General features: G+C 39.9%; 1 protein-coding gene across 10 annotated transcripts in view; it reads left to right on the top strand.

The window, feature by feature from the left end:
- PATJ (PATJ crumbs cell polarity complex component) overlaps positions 1-15298 on the top strand; it is a 219600-nt gene that overhangs the window by 44220 nt on the left and 160082 nt on the right. For 9 of the 10 annotated variants that reach the window (XM_073357497.1, XM_073357502.2, XM_073357507.2 and 6 more), the window contains 3 exons: positions 610-744; positions 6317-6484; positions 10929-11063. In XM_073357497.1, coding sequence (XP_073213598.1) covers positions 610-744; positions 6317-6484; positions 10929-11063 — 438 coding nt within the window. The remainder of the gene's footprint in view (positions 1-609; positions 745-6316; positions 6485-10928; positions 11064-15298) is intronic. The other variant, XM_073357503.2, reaches the window with a different exon arrangement.

The raw sequence follows: 15298 nt of genomic DNA, 5'->3' as shown, positions 1-15298 counted from the left end.
TTTTTAGGCAATTTGGCTTGCTGGGCATATCACAGTGGAAGGCAAGGAGCTATGTAGCCTTAAAATCCCTGATCAGGAGGGCGTGGGACATGGGTCTCTGCCTAAGAGAGGTGATGACTGGGAGCTGTAAGCCTAAAGTGCGTGTCCTTGATTAACCATGGAGGGGGAATACAGGTGCCTTTACCTTGAAGCTTTCAGGAGTAGGATCTTCCTCTTTGGACATGCCTTTAGTGAAGAGTAACCCCTTTTAGACAGAGGATAGATGTCAGGTGCTATTTTTAGGGGGCGGTCCTATACATCCACCTCTCCTCTGTTTTGGTTTTTTTTTTTTTTTCCAGTTTATCACTGTGGTGATATTATTGAGAAGAAGATAGTGATGTACGTTTTTCCAGAAGACAGACTGTGCAAGGGAAAAACAGCAATCTAATTGAATAGAAAAATTAGCAAAATTTGTGTGATGCAACACTAGTTATGTCAGAGTTAGGATTTAAGCATGCTAATGTGCAGCTAGTTTAATCTGAATTGGTCAGTTATTGAAAGTTTTAAATGCATTTGTTACATATAGAAATACATGTTTGTAAACATAGCCACTGCTTATTTTTTTGGCAGCTATTGCCTCTCCACACTTTGAGATTAGGAGTTGAACTTGATACATTTGATGGACATCACTACATATCTTCAATTGCTCCAGATGGTCCAATTGCTACGCTTGGCCTACTGCAACTGGAGGATGAACTTCTAGAGGTAAAGTCCACAGAACTAGAAATGAAGGGTTGTTCTTTCTGCTCAGCCTCTTTAAAAATATACTTTTATGACATTTTAGGCTGGCTAATGCGTGTGCACAGTAGTACCTTTTAAACAATCAATGGGTAGGAAGAGCATGGGGTTAGGAGTCAAAAAAGCTGGATTCTGTACTATTCTGGCTGTGCCACAGGCTTCCTGTAAGATTAGGGACAAGTCAGTAAATTGCTTTGTGCCTTAGTCTTGCCATTGGTAAATGGGGAAATAATACTGCTCTATCTTGCCAAGGGTCTTGTCAGGTTTATGTAATAGGCGTACTTTTTATCTATTGTACTTGAATTAAGAGTCTTTGGCCTTGTCTACTCTAAAGGGAAAAATTGATCTAAGCTATGCAATTTGAGTTACGTGAATAGTGTAACTCAAATTGATGTAGCTTAGATCTACTTACCACAGGGTCCACAGTATGCAGCGTTGACGGGAGACGCTCTCCCGTTGACTCCCCTTACTTCTCGATCCGGTGGAGTACAGGAGTTGATGGGAGAGTGATCAGCGGTCGATTTAGTGGGTCTTCACTTGGGGGTGAGAGTAATATACTTCTTAAATTGAGCCTTACTGGACATTTTTAATCTGAACCTGCTCCTAGAGGCAGCAAAGGACAAAGTCCCACTGACTTCCCTGAGAAAAGGATCAGGGCCTTTGCTAGATTAGTTCATCTCAGGTCCAGGGCTCAAGTGGCCTGGGTTTTGGTCATTATCAACCCTTTAGCACCAAAAAGTCTACTTGTATCACTGAGATCTAATGCATGTCCTTTTAACATCAGCCACGCTATCAGAGGCTCGTTCACCTGCACATCCACCAATGTGATATATGCCATCATGTGCCAGCAATGCCCCTCTGCCATGTACATTGGTCAAACTGGACAGTCTCTACGTAAAAGAATAAATGGACACAAATCAGATGTCAAGAATTATAACATTCATAAACCAGTCGGAGAACACTTCAATCTCTCTGGTCACGCAATCGCAGACATGAAGGTCGCTATCTTAAAACAAAAAAACTTCAAATCCAGACTCCAGCGAGAAACTGCTGAATTGGAATTCATTTGCAAATTGGATACTATTAATTTAGGCTTAAATAGAGACTGGGAGTGGCTAAGTCATTATGCAAGGTAGCCTGTTTCCTCTTGTTTTTTCCTACCCCCCCCCCCCCGATGTTCTGGTTTAACTTGGATTTAAACTTGAAGAGTGGTCAGTTTGGATGAGCTATTACCAGCAGGAGAGTGAGTTTGTGTGTGTATGGGGGTGGGGGGGATGTGAGAAAACCTGGATTTGTGCAGGAAATAGCCCAACTTGATTGTCATGCACATTGTGTAAAGAGTTGTCACTTTGGATGGGCTATCACCAGCAGGAGAGTGAATTTGTGTGGGGGGGTGGAGGGTGAGAAAACCTGGATTTGTGCTGGAAATGGCCCACCTGATGATCACTTTAGATAAGCTATTACCAGCAGGACAGTGGGGTGGGAGGAGGTATTGGTTCATATTCTCTGTGTATATATAAAGTCTGCTGCAGTTTCCACGATATGCATCTGATGAAGTGAGCTGTAGCTCACAAAAGCTTATGCTCTAATAAATTGGTTAGTCTCTAAGGTGCCACAAGTCCTCCTTTTCTTTTTGTGAATACAGACTAACACGGCTGTTACTCTGAAACCTGTCCTTTTATTATTTCTTAACAGAGGAAATCTGGATTTCCACATGACAGGGTTAATGGAATGTTGAAAGTGTTATTTAAATATCTTGGCCATTGAACAAAAATGTGAATACTAAGAGCAAAAAAACCAACACTCTGGAAAAATTTTATTGTATAAATAATAAAGAAAAACTTGTTTCAATTTATACAAGTCCACAAGTATATCCAGCACTAGTGAATTTTATAATATTTAACCACTCCCCTCCTCCCCCCCCAACCCCCTTCTGTAGCTTAAAAAACAACTGAAACAAAACCATGCTCTAGGGTTAAAACTATATATACCAAGTTTCAGCCTAGAGCATGTTTTTACAGCCAAGCTATAAATCCTCTTAAATAGGGGCTGGTAATGGAAATTATGGCAGCCCTTAACTAAAGCGAACAGCATTACACAGGTGCTGATATAACAACTGGAGGTAGTTTGAATTAATAATTAATGAGGGAGATACATTTTTAAATGTATAGCAAGTTTAAACATTTATAAAGGTCTATTTGATGCATGATGATAGGAATCATAGTACTTAAAAAAAAATTTTTAAAAAAATTCTATTTTAACGGATTTTTCTTATGTTGTTTTCATGGTGTCCGTTGCCTCCTTGTCACTCTCCCAATCCTAAAACCTCCATTATTGTCATTTGGTGGAATGGCTAGTATGGAGTGATCAGTGGATGGGGCATCTGGCACCCTTCCTGCTTAGAGATTGCTCTCCAGCAGCTATAAGAGAGCAGAGAGGGAGTCCCCAAGTCTACTGGTGGGCATAGAGTAGCCCTTGTCCATCAATCACAGAATGCTGAAAGATGATAACTTCCCACCACGCTAGGACTCCAAATGCATTTTAAAAAACCAACAACTTTGTACCAATATTTCTGTTTAAATAATTAAGTAATGGTTTAGCCTAATAGCTCAGCAGTCACTGCAATGCTGGATTACAGTTCCTGGAGCTCGCTGAAAACATCTGCCATTTTAGAGGGCAGGAAAACAAGAATTCCAGTTCACAACAAATGTCAAGGTTTCGACTTGCAGTTTCGTTCTGAGGTGGAACTAAAACGAGGCCTTTCTCATGTGGTTTTGCCAAACAGCACCATAGAGTTAGGCGATGCCTATGCTTACGGCAGCATGTAAAGTACAGGCATTACACATGTAGCTCCATACAGCTGGGGAAGGCAATGGGGAAAGGCTCTAGCAGCAGGACACTACACGGCTAAAAATGCCAGTGCAGATGCGGGAGGCACTGCTTAGGCGTGTAAAGAGCCACATGGGGTATATACCCTGGAGGTTCAGGCACGTAGAGCACACTATTCACCTAAGCAGTGCCTCCTGTCTACGTTTTACTTACTACACTGCCTACTGCTACACTGCGTTGGTTGGCCGTGAAGCGAATGTACTCTGTACGCTGCTGTAATGTAGTCATATCTCCCGGGTCTGTGTGTGCGTCTCTCTCTCCTGTTGAAATTGTTCTGCTTCATATAAATAATCGTTAGGCTGAGATAAAGACATTGATTCCATTGCCTCATAGTTAGGACATTCACCTGGGATAGGGGAGCCTCAGGTTCAAGTCCCTGCTCTGAATCAGGCAGAGTAGGGACTTGAACCTGGGTCTTCCGTGTCCCAGCTGAGTCACAGGGCCATTGACTATTCTGAGGCATGTCTGTCTGTCTCTCTCTTGAGCTGAGAAACCTTTGTGATTAAAGTTTTGTTGAAACAGAGATGCTTCTGTGGCAAGCTTCTGTTTCGTAAATCAGCATTTCCCAACAAAAAATATTTTATGAGAAAATTTCTGACAAGCTCTGCTGACTGTATAACTCTAGATCAGTGGTTCTCAAACTGGGTCGGGGACCCCAAAGTGGGTTACGACTCAGATTTAATGGGGTTACCAGGGCTGACGTTAGACTTGTCAAGGCCAAAGCTGAAGTCTGAGCCCCACCCCCTGGGGCCAAAGCTGAAGCCCGAGGGCTTCAGCCCTGGGTGGCAGGGCTCAGGTTACAGGCACTCCACCTGGATCTGAAGCTCTTGAGCTTCGGCTTTGCCTCTCTCCACCGCCACCCCGGTTTGAAAAACGCTGCTCTAGATTACCTCCTCAATTGTGTTACAAAGTTGAGAGTAAAATGGTGGGTTCTTAAACTGCATAATCCATATTTAAACTACATAAGCTCAATTCTTCCTCCTTTGCTTTGTGTTTATCTGAGGAAAAGTGATGACCCTGGAAGATAGGTATATGATATGGTATGGGGCATGTAATCTTAACCAAACCAACCTGAATCACATCCACAGGGATGGAGATATAGGAAATGACATTGGGCAGATCTTGACTTCAGTAGATGTATGCATTACTTGGTAGCTGTACAATCAGAGTTTTTTTGTCAGGCTATTGACACTTGGTGAAATTCTGCATTCTTTGTGTATGTAATATTTTTACAATACGACCAAGTGTAAAACCTAGATACCTTCTTTATGTGTGAACACGACCAACTGTTCAGCTGAGAGAGGGTGGAAACTCTTCATATTTATGTTTCTTTAAAAAGAGGGGAAAAAAGAGTATTAGTGCAGTAAGCCACTTTGAAGGGAATATTATTTTACATAACCACCATCTGTGATTGTAAAAATCATTAGCGATTGCCTTGCGGTCTTCCATTATCACTGAGCAGCTAAAGTTATGGGATGATAAGGCTTAACTTGTCAGGACTTTCTGCTGAATTGCTTATTGTAATTGCTTTTTCTTTTTATTGTGTAAAGCATTTGTGTATATTCTCTCAAGGATCTAGCTCATTTCATTCATTTGACTATAGTTTTAAAGCCTGCAACAGTTGTTGAAGTTTGGACTTGGTGCATTTGATTTAGAACTGCTCAAAATCTTCCAAATTTTGAATTTTTGGTGACCTATTTCCTCAAATTCAATTTTTTGATGCCAGCACACCAATTGCCTCCCCAGAATGTTTTGGGATTTCCAATCACCTTTACTTTGTCTTCAGCATGAATGTGAATTTGAGGATTATTTGGTGATTTATGTGAAGATTGAAGCTCGTAGAGGGCATGTGCCTATGTCACCAAAACTATCATCATCTTTTGATCCTAACTGGTATCCTTGTTGGCAGACTTGGCAGAGAAACCATGGATTGACTGGGACATGGAGAATGAATAACACTCTCAACCTAGCCCATGTAGAATGTAATTCAGGCACATGGGTGGGACAGTGGGCAGGAGTTTGCATTGCCTTTGCCAGTGGGATGCCTGTTGATGAAAAGAGCACTTCAGTCATGTGGGCTGTCAAGCCAGCAGTTTATACAGGCACTGAAAAGTGCTTAATAAATAAAACGTTCTGACATTAGGACTAATTTCTAAAAGCACTTTAAACTAGAGTCAAGTACTGCTGAAATCAGTTTTCCTGTCTGTGCATTGTGGGAGGCTGGGAATAACTTACCTGGAAGGAACCCAGAAAGAATGACTGCCATGGTGAAGGGATTAAGACCAAAATGCCTGCTGTAGGAGGTGTTGGGCCTAGAAATCCAGAGGGCAGGAAATGAATGAAGGGAAGCTGATTAAAACAGAAGATGTGGATCACCACTATGTAATAACAATAAAATCACCAGAATCCAGAGATGGAATAACAGTCTTAGAGTAATTTATGTATATTTTAGGGGGTACATTAACTAAACCACTCAAGCTTTCACTGGAATCCCTCAGTGAAATTAGACCTTTATATACAGTTGGGGAGGACAATTATTGCATATAGTGTAATGATTTAAAGTAAATGAGAGAGTGTTTTTATTGTAGAACCAGATCAATATCCTTTTAAATATCTGAACGGTGGTGCGTGTTTTCTCTTTTCTGCCTAGGTAAATGGAGTTCAGCTTTATGGAAAATCCCGCCGTGAGGCAGTTTCTTTTCTGAAAGAAGTGCCGCCTCCGTTCACTCTGGTTTGTTGTCGGCGCCTGTTTGATGATGGCAGCGAATCCTTTGTGGATGAGCTCAGCACCATCGAGGTTTCGTCTCCGGAGCCAAAGGTAGTGATAAGAGATTGTGTAGCTCAGTTGGAAAGAAGTTCACTAACTTTCTAAAGGACAGTTGGCTTTCTTCTTGTTTGCTTCAACCAATTTCAGCTCTTTAAAAACATCTGAAATCTATTTGCATGGGTATGTACACCAGCTCTTTGTACTCAACTGTCTTGTAAAATGGTCTTTACATCTCATCACTGTTTCACATGGAAATGCCAAGCAGGTTAAAAGATGTGAGAAACCAGCTCAGTAAGAGGGATTTACTTTGTACTTACGTAGGGTCATCACTTCTAATCTTTAACAAAAGCTCACTGTATTATTTCCTGAGGGTTATCCGTGTGCTTGGTGCTGTTGGAAGCATGAAAGGTAACATCTGCTTCCTGGCTGGTGTTTCCAATCCCAGTAAGATAAACAACACAGCTCTGATATCATACTATAACCAGATGATAGGATTCAGCACTGATTGTTTGATTTGTCAGAAGCTGTTGATTTGTTCAAATCACTTTGCTGTGTCCGATGTCATTTGTGGTTTCTCAAATACCTCTCAGAATCCTTTTCTTTCTTCTTCCTTGCATTAATCCCATCAAATGGTGTCCGCTCTGTGAGTTCTCTCCCTCCAAGGTGTTCTGTTCAGTGCCATATGCTTAGGGCCCTACCAAATTCACGGTTGTGAAAAACGCGTCATGTGAAATCTGGTCTCCCCCGTGAAATCTGGTCTTTTGTGTACTTTTATCCTATACTATACAGATTTCACGGGGGAGACCAACATTTCTCTAACTGGGGGCCCCAACCCAAAAGGGAGTTGACGGAGGGTCACAAGGCTATTGTAGGGAGGTCACAGCATTGCCACCTTTACTTCTGCGCTGCCTTCAGAGCTGGCCAGTTGGAGAGTGGCAGATGCCGGCCGCCCAGCTCTGAAGGCAGTGCCACAGGCAGCAGCAGTGCAGAAGTAAAGGTGGCAATACCATAGCATGCCACCTTCACTTCTGCACCGCTGCTGGCAGCGGCGATGCCTTCAGAGCTGGGGTCCCAGCCAGCAGCTGCAGAACTTTCTGCAGCCAGGGGAGATTCCTGCAGGTGGGTCTGAACCAACCTTTGGAAGGGCCTCTGCAGGGGAAGAGGAAGTCCTGTCCCTCACCAGCCCGGCCAGGACCAGCAGCTGGAACATGGCTTATGGTAGGAGCCCTCAGCCACGGTGCCCCAAGCCCCTGTCCCTCCCTGGCTCCGGGTCCAGCACTCAGGGATTAAAGAGGTCTTTGGGCTGGCTATGTGGGTGTGTGACCATGGAAACCTGCCCTCAACCATGGCCCCCTGGGTGATCGCCCACCCATAAGGCTAGCCCAAAAGTGTTCTCCATCCAGTGAACCCCACTGTTACAACACTGTGAAATTTAAGTATCTGTAACAGTGACATTTTATTATTTTTAAAATCCCATGACTGTGAAATTGACCAAAACTGACTGTGAATTTGGTAGGGCCCTACATATGCTCTATCACACCACATGCTAACATGTCTTCCTTTATGCTATCCTACCACTTCTTGGGCTGGCCTCTCTCTCTTTCATTCAGTCTTGGTATATTGGAGTCTCGTACAGTTTTCAGGACTGTGGTTTACATGCTTATGCCATTTGAGCCTCTTCTTTATTCACTTTTTTTTTTTTTTTTTTTTTTTTTTTGCATTTAGGGGTGTTCCTCTGGGCATTTCTCGAGCATACACATTCCTCACCTGGTCTCTCTTGCTTACGCCACTCATCTATCTCCAAATTTGTAATTCTGTGCAACATCATTTGCTCATGTTTCTTCTTTGTTACCCAATGCTCAGCACTGTACTTGAAAACTGGATGGACCACAGTTTTACAGGCTTCAGCTTTTATGCTTACTTATATCTTCCTTTCACACCCTACACTACTTATCTCTCTCCTTTTGAGCCAAGCATTTATTGTCCTCACTCTCTAATTTAATCCTCTATTTTCTCAGGTTCTGGACCCCACAGATACTTGAAACTTTGCATTTTCAGTATTGACTGTGTGTCTAGTTTGAAGGATAATTCTACAGTGTTCATATAATTGAAATTACATGCCATATTCTCTTTCCTCCGCTTATTTTGAGCCCCTGTCTCTCCAATACATCTCTCCATTTATCAAGATCCTCTTGTAGAATATTTTTCTCCTCACTGTATAGAATGATATAATCTGCAAACAACATGCACCAAGGTGCCTCCTTCTGTATGTCCTTGTGGGGATATCCAGGACAAGGTTAAACAAGAAAGGGCTCAATGCTGATCCCTGACACACTCCTACCTTTACCAATAGTTTGTCAGTTTAACCACTAGAAGTTCTGAGTATTGACCTTGCATCTACATAATGGTTTGAACAAGCCACACATACAGTTCTGATACCATTGTCTTCCTTATACACCACAGTATGACTTTCCTAGGGCTCTCAACATCTTATTAAAGTATGAACACGATATCGGGTAGGAAAGTTTGGAGCATTGTGGCATTTGTGCTTTTACTTACATAAACACAATGTGCCAAAATAGCTTTTGGTAGTGGATGTCCCAAACTCATTAACTCAATGAGAGCAGGACTTGGCTTTAATTAGTGTAGTAGTGACAGAATAGCCCATGTCTTTGGGTGGGTTGAAATGAAATGATAGTCTGGAATTTAAATAGAACACCGTGAATCTGCATGTGAAAGTTACATTTCGTTAAACAATAACACATCTAACTAATTTAGTGACTTTTCTCTTTAAGGCTAAAGCACAAAGTGTTCAACAGAGACCCAGGAACACTTGAAATTGTTGTCATTTATTCTTGACTAGGTGGTGTCTGGATTTTGAGGGATGCTTTGACTTTTTCATGTTCCTTGGCTATGACAGTATTTTAGGTAATGTGTTTTCATTGAAAGATATTTCATGTTTGCAACTTTAATGTGGTTTACTCAGGTAGGTTGCTAAAAACTTCATTGTACTATAAATACAAGGTATGTAAATCACTGAGCTAGCATGCTATGTACATCACGTACATCATTCTTCAGCTTAATAGGTGAGCAGGAGCTTTGAATTATACTAAATCTAAGCCTTGTTCCCATTAGCTGATTACTTCCATCTTGCAAATCAAGATTTTATGCAAAGCTGGGAAAACAGGAGGCATAGCAGTTATTTTCATGGTAGAAGCCTTTAAAAATCCCAAATTAAGTGTTGAATCTTGTAACATTTTTCCATTATAAAATGTATTTACTCCTGGTTGCCCCTTCTCCCTGATCTAGATTCCGCTTGGTAGGATGGCCTTCCTAGGAGGATAGTTTGGCCAGCGCTATGGATATTTTGTTCGATAGTGGAGGCACAAAGAGGAGCCATGTGCCATTTATGAATGGTCCCTTCTACTGCTGTAGAACTCCTTCTTCCTTACTACTTTACTTTGCCTTTTACTGAACGTTTTTTATCCATATGACACCAGTTAAGTGCATTTGCCAACAGTTGATATGGATTGAATGACCCAAAGACACTCTTGCTCCTTAAATCCACCTCCACAGTAGTTCTACTTTCTTCTGATCCAGGGAGCAAGAAGCTATGTCTGGGATTATAGCTTCTTTATCCCTTTGTGATACCTGCATGCTTATACAATGAGCTGAAATTAAATGATTTGCTATGTTAATAATGGAAGGTCCTCAAGTTTCCTAATGACAATTTCCATTCAGACTTCGAAGAGATCATGCTACTTGGCTGTGGACTTCCTTTTTTTCTTATACATTTACTATATTGTTTCCCTCTAAAACAAATGATGCAATAGCAGTAAAATTTGTAATCCGTATTTTATCTTAGACAACAAGAAATGATTTTTTTTTCAAAGCTTTTTGAAATATACTTGTGAAGTCAGTTATTTTTCAGAGGGATTTGTGTTTCTCTCTCTCTCTTCCAGAGTTCAAATGTTAAAGCAAAAATGAAAAAAAAAAAAAAAGTTTTTCAAAGTCATGTACTCAGTTCCAATTTGGGATTGATTAAGGTTCTAATACTTAATTTTCAGGACCTTCTGTCTTTTCATGGGCTTTCCGTTATGTGGTGGTTAAATCCTTGTGTTGAGAAATTTTTTTTCCTTTTATGCATCTAATGGGATGGCCGAAGTCCATTGAAGTGTAAAAGGTTAGTGCCATTGGTGTAATTAGAAATAATCCTTAATGTTACATCTCAGTATTTGTGTGCAGTGTTTGGCACTGATGGACATGTTTAGCTTTGCTGTTGGGAGTTGTCATAATGGGACTTCCTGTAGTAAATGCATAAGTGTTTGCAAGATCAGGACTTTAGTCTGGATGGAATTAGAGAAAAAGGATATATAATATTTCAGATGAGGTCCATCTTGGATGAACCATTAATGTACAGGAATATTGAATGAATAAACATCCATCCAGAACTAAAAATAGGGATAGTATTTGCAGCAGATATTTTATGTTTCAGATGAAACCAGAAGTAGACCTTCTTCATCCTGAAGAGGAAGGAGATGGTGAACTAGCATTATGGTCTCCTGATGTGAAAGTTATTGAACTGGAAAAAGACTATAAAGGCTTAGGATTCAGCATTTTAGATTATCAGGTATGCTTTTCCTTGTACTGTATATTTCAATAAATACTGAAAATACCTCTGATCTTCTCTTTCCCCTTGTACTGTGCCTCAACATTTCCTGTAAATATTATGATGATTTGGTAATGTATTTATAAAATACTATAGTGACATGGCACTTGGACTTTGAAATCTGGGAGAAATTATTTGTTAGTTTGAGGCCAAATTTTTCTCTGTTACATTGGACCAACTATGTAAAGTATACTGTAGAACATTGTTTTAAGCCAGACTAATTACTGGATATAATAAAGTGCAGTTAATCATACTCTAAAGGCTATGGGTACTCTGAATCACTGGGAATTACTTCATAAATAATTGAGTAGTGAGAAAGCATTTAGTATCACAACATTTTTTTGCTATTTGTTAAATGTTTTGTCAAGTTCCCCCCTCCCTCCTTCAGTTAAAAGTACATTTGTGATGAGTCTGTTAGTACAGTGCTTTGCACAGGGGCTCCTAGGTGTCACAGTAATACAAATAAATAACCATTGGTTCTTTAGGGCGGAATCCAAAGGCCGTTAAATTCAATGGGAAGACTCCTGTTGTGATCAGTAGACTTTGGATCAGACCCTTACAGCACAACTATTCATTTTCCAACTTAAGGGCCATTGATACCAAGGGTCACCACGATTGACTTCCATGGTGAGGTTATAAAGCCAGAGGGGACAAATGGGGCAGCATGTGAAACCCAGTTTAACTCCTCTGCTACTAAAGCAATAAATTGCTTTAATTTAATGTTGTGTAAGAATAGGGTATAGACATTAAATAATGTTGTCTCTTGACTGCTTTAAATTTTTAGACCAACATACTTGGGGCACAGAATTTTTTCATTATTTTTCTTAATTAAGAGGAGCTGAATCTCGGACCCCAATAATAGCTTAAAGCAAATTAGTCTTAAAACCAATATTTTTTATGTTTTAAAAAAAAAAAAAAGTTGTAGAACAGATTACATAGACATGATCCTAAAGCTCCTTAGTAATTAAGAGCCAAAGTCTCTGCTGGTGTAGTTGGGTAAAATTCCATTGAATCTGGGCCCATTTACATTAGTAAAGAATTTGGCCCTAAATAGAGATATAGAAAATGTCAGAATTTTGAGGTTAGGATGACGTTTCTAATGTTACCCGTCAATGTGATATTTTAAAACTTCTAAGCACCAGACTCGTAAGAATTAAAATTGCTGGATTGCTTTTCATAATAACATAGACATCTGAGCGCTGCCTAAACATTGTGGTTGAAGGAAAAAAATGTAGTCTATCATTGCACATAAATGTCAAGTGATATAAAAATCAATTATATTTTATACGATAAGACATGAATCAGGAACAGATGAAGATAAAAATACTTGGAGTATTATGCATAAGCTTTAATTCCCTATTTTGCCAGTGTGATTTAAGATTAGTGAAAGTAGATCCTGTTACTCATTTTTGCTGATACATGCGGTGTTACAGTCCCAGCTTTTCGGTAGTCCCTGGGACTCTACAAAGCAGCAATACGCTGGTTTGCTTTTAAGTTACCATATAATCAGAATTAATGAAGGCTTTAATAACAGGCTTTTTATTTACTTATTCACAAATGTAAATACATTAGTAATATTTGGATCACTGCAGATTTAAATACTTTCAGATCAATATTAAATAAACAGTAATGCACTTAATCTCAGTTCTATAATTACAAGATATTGGGCTATTCTGTTCTGTTCTGTAAAGCTGTGTTGCTCTTCCCAGTACATGAGGAGTTCGCTCTGAGAGAGCGAGAGTGCTTCATTTAAAAAACAATTAATAGTCCTCAGTCATGCATGGAAAGAAGTGGGCTGAGTTTGCCGACTGGAAAACTATCCAGACCTCCTTGCATTGGGTGATTTTGAAAAGCACAAATGACAGGTGCACAACTCACACTGAAAATCAGTGGAAACTGGGTGCCTAAAATCCCATTTCTGCTTTTAAACTTCCCCCTCGTAAGTTAATACTGCTTTTAAAATGTAAGTGTCCAGCTCCATGTAGTTTGCTTCTAAAGCTTTACTGGAAAAAAATTCAAGCTTTACAATGGCAACTATAAGGCTTACAACGTGTTTTCACTGTTCATACCTAAAGTGCATAAATAGTGTCCATTTAGGTGACCGGTAACTTAATTTTAAAGTTTGGTATTTGTGAGATAATTGAGTATCTTTTACTGTGAGTGATTTAGATGATAAATCCAAATGAGTGAAACTCATTTTTTGCAAGGCAAAGGAAAGGTGATTTTGTTGAAGAACAAAGACCATATCTGTGACTTTCAGTGTTTCAGGTATTAAACTGTAAGCTTCTAATGTATAGGCATATTGGACCAGAAGTCTGTGATAGTGGCCGTTACCAGACGCTTTAGGAAAGGTGCAAGAAAACCCCATTGTAAGCATTTATGGAACTACCTGCCCTTTGGGATGGGCAGTTGGGGGTGTGTGTGTTCTTCTGACTCTCATCCTTGAATGGCTGGTGTATACTCTGAAGCAAGAGAGGTTTCAGAGTAGCAGCCGTGTTAGTCTGTATTCACAAAAAGAAAAGGAGTATTAGTGGCACCTTAGAGACTAACCAGTTGATTTGAGCATAAGCTTTCGTGAGCTACAGCTCACTTCATCGGATGCAACATCCGATGAAGTGAGCTGTAGCTCACGAAAGCTTATGTTCAAATAAATTGATTAATCTCTAAGGTGCCACTAGTACTCCTTTTCTTGAAGCAAGAGAGTTTATTCCTCAATTTTTGTTATCCTATCTGTTATGTTCCTGGCATACACATAAAGAAGTTTGTTTAAAAACCTAAAATACTTTCACTGAAAGGTTGCAACATAACACTATTTCTTAGAATTCAGAATGATAACACACAAGAACCCAAAAACAGAGATGAAAGCAGGCTCACCATATCTTACTCTAGGTGGTCTCTCTGCAGACTGACTTCTGAAAGACCCTGATTGCATGCTCCCCTACAGAGCCTCCTAACCTGCAAGCAGGACCAGGGAAACCTTTAGGATTTAAAGTGGCAGCTTGTAATTTTTACACTGTTTTCAGTACAGCATGTTATCGGATATAACTGTGAGGATATGCCTACACAGCAAAGAAAAACACATGGCTGGCCTGTGCTGACAGGGCTTGGGTTATGGGGCTGTTTCATTGCTGTGTAGACTTCTGGACTTGGGCTGGAGCCCGGGCTCTATGACCCTGCGGGGTGGGAGTCTACAGTGCAGTGAAACAACCCCCTGTAGCGAGCCCGGAGTCAGCTGGCACTGGCCAGCTGCAGGTTTTTCTTTGCTGTGTAAACAGACTGTGAGTGTTCTCATTATCCGCATAAATGTTTAATCCGACATTGAATCCTATTAAACTATTGTCCTGAAAGATCTGTTGTGTCCCAGTGTAAGTTTTTTCTGATACTTCATAGTACAAGCCCATTCGTGCTTCTGAAAAGCAATACTAATAAAAACTTTCAGCAGTGGAGAATAGGAATTGAGAACTGAGAGAGTGAAATTATTACTCTGGCATATTAATTTTTAATGGACTATCCTTCTCATGATGTTACATCTAGAAAATAAATAAGCATATCCCAAGTGATCTAAAAGATATTCCGAGAAATGTATAAATGTAACATCAGCTAATTTATACTTGATGTACATAACTTTAATTACAAATTAAATATACTGATGAAGAGTGACCGATAATATTTCTACCTTTTTCCCTACATTTTTTTTTGTTTTCCTTTTTTTGTGTTTAGTAACTTAAGTACTTAAAATCAGAGGGTTTTTTTTATTATTACAGGCTCCTCATGGAAGGATCTATTGCTGAAACATATGGTATCACTACATGAAGAGTGGGGCATAGCCTTTGTGCTAGCATGGAACATTTGTCTGTAAATTTTAAGCTTGGGATTTTCAGCTTTGCATGGTCACTTAAATTTAATAGATCTATTTGCATTCACCAGATCTACTAAATTGCAAAGAGAAGTTTTAAAACTACTAAGCTTAACCTTGCAGGCAAGATGCCGTGTTGAAGAAACAGGTGATCCCATGATGGACCCCCTAAAATTGTGTGATATGTTTCACTAGATTCCTCCCTGAGGGGGTCTGTTTATTTTAAATAACAGCCTCCTGCTCAAGACTTGGTTGTTTAAAATGAATAATAATGCTGATGATGTAAAAATACAAAGTGCTGAGATCAGTCATATCTCTTAATTTAAGCCTGGTCATTCTT

Source organism: Lepidochelys kempii, chromosome 8 (assembly GCF_965140285.1).
Source record: "Lepidochelys kempii isolate rLepKem1 chromosome 8, rLepKem1.hap1, whole genome shotgun sequence".
NCBI lineage: Eukaryota > Metazoa > Chordata > Testudines > Cheloniidae > Lepidochelys > Lepidochelys kempii.
This window is presented reverse-complemented; position numbering and strand designations above follow the sequence as displayed.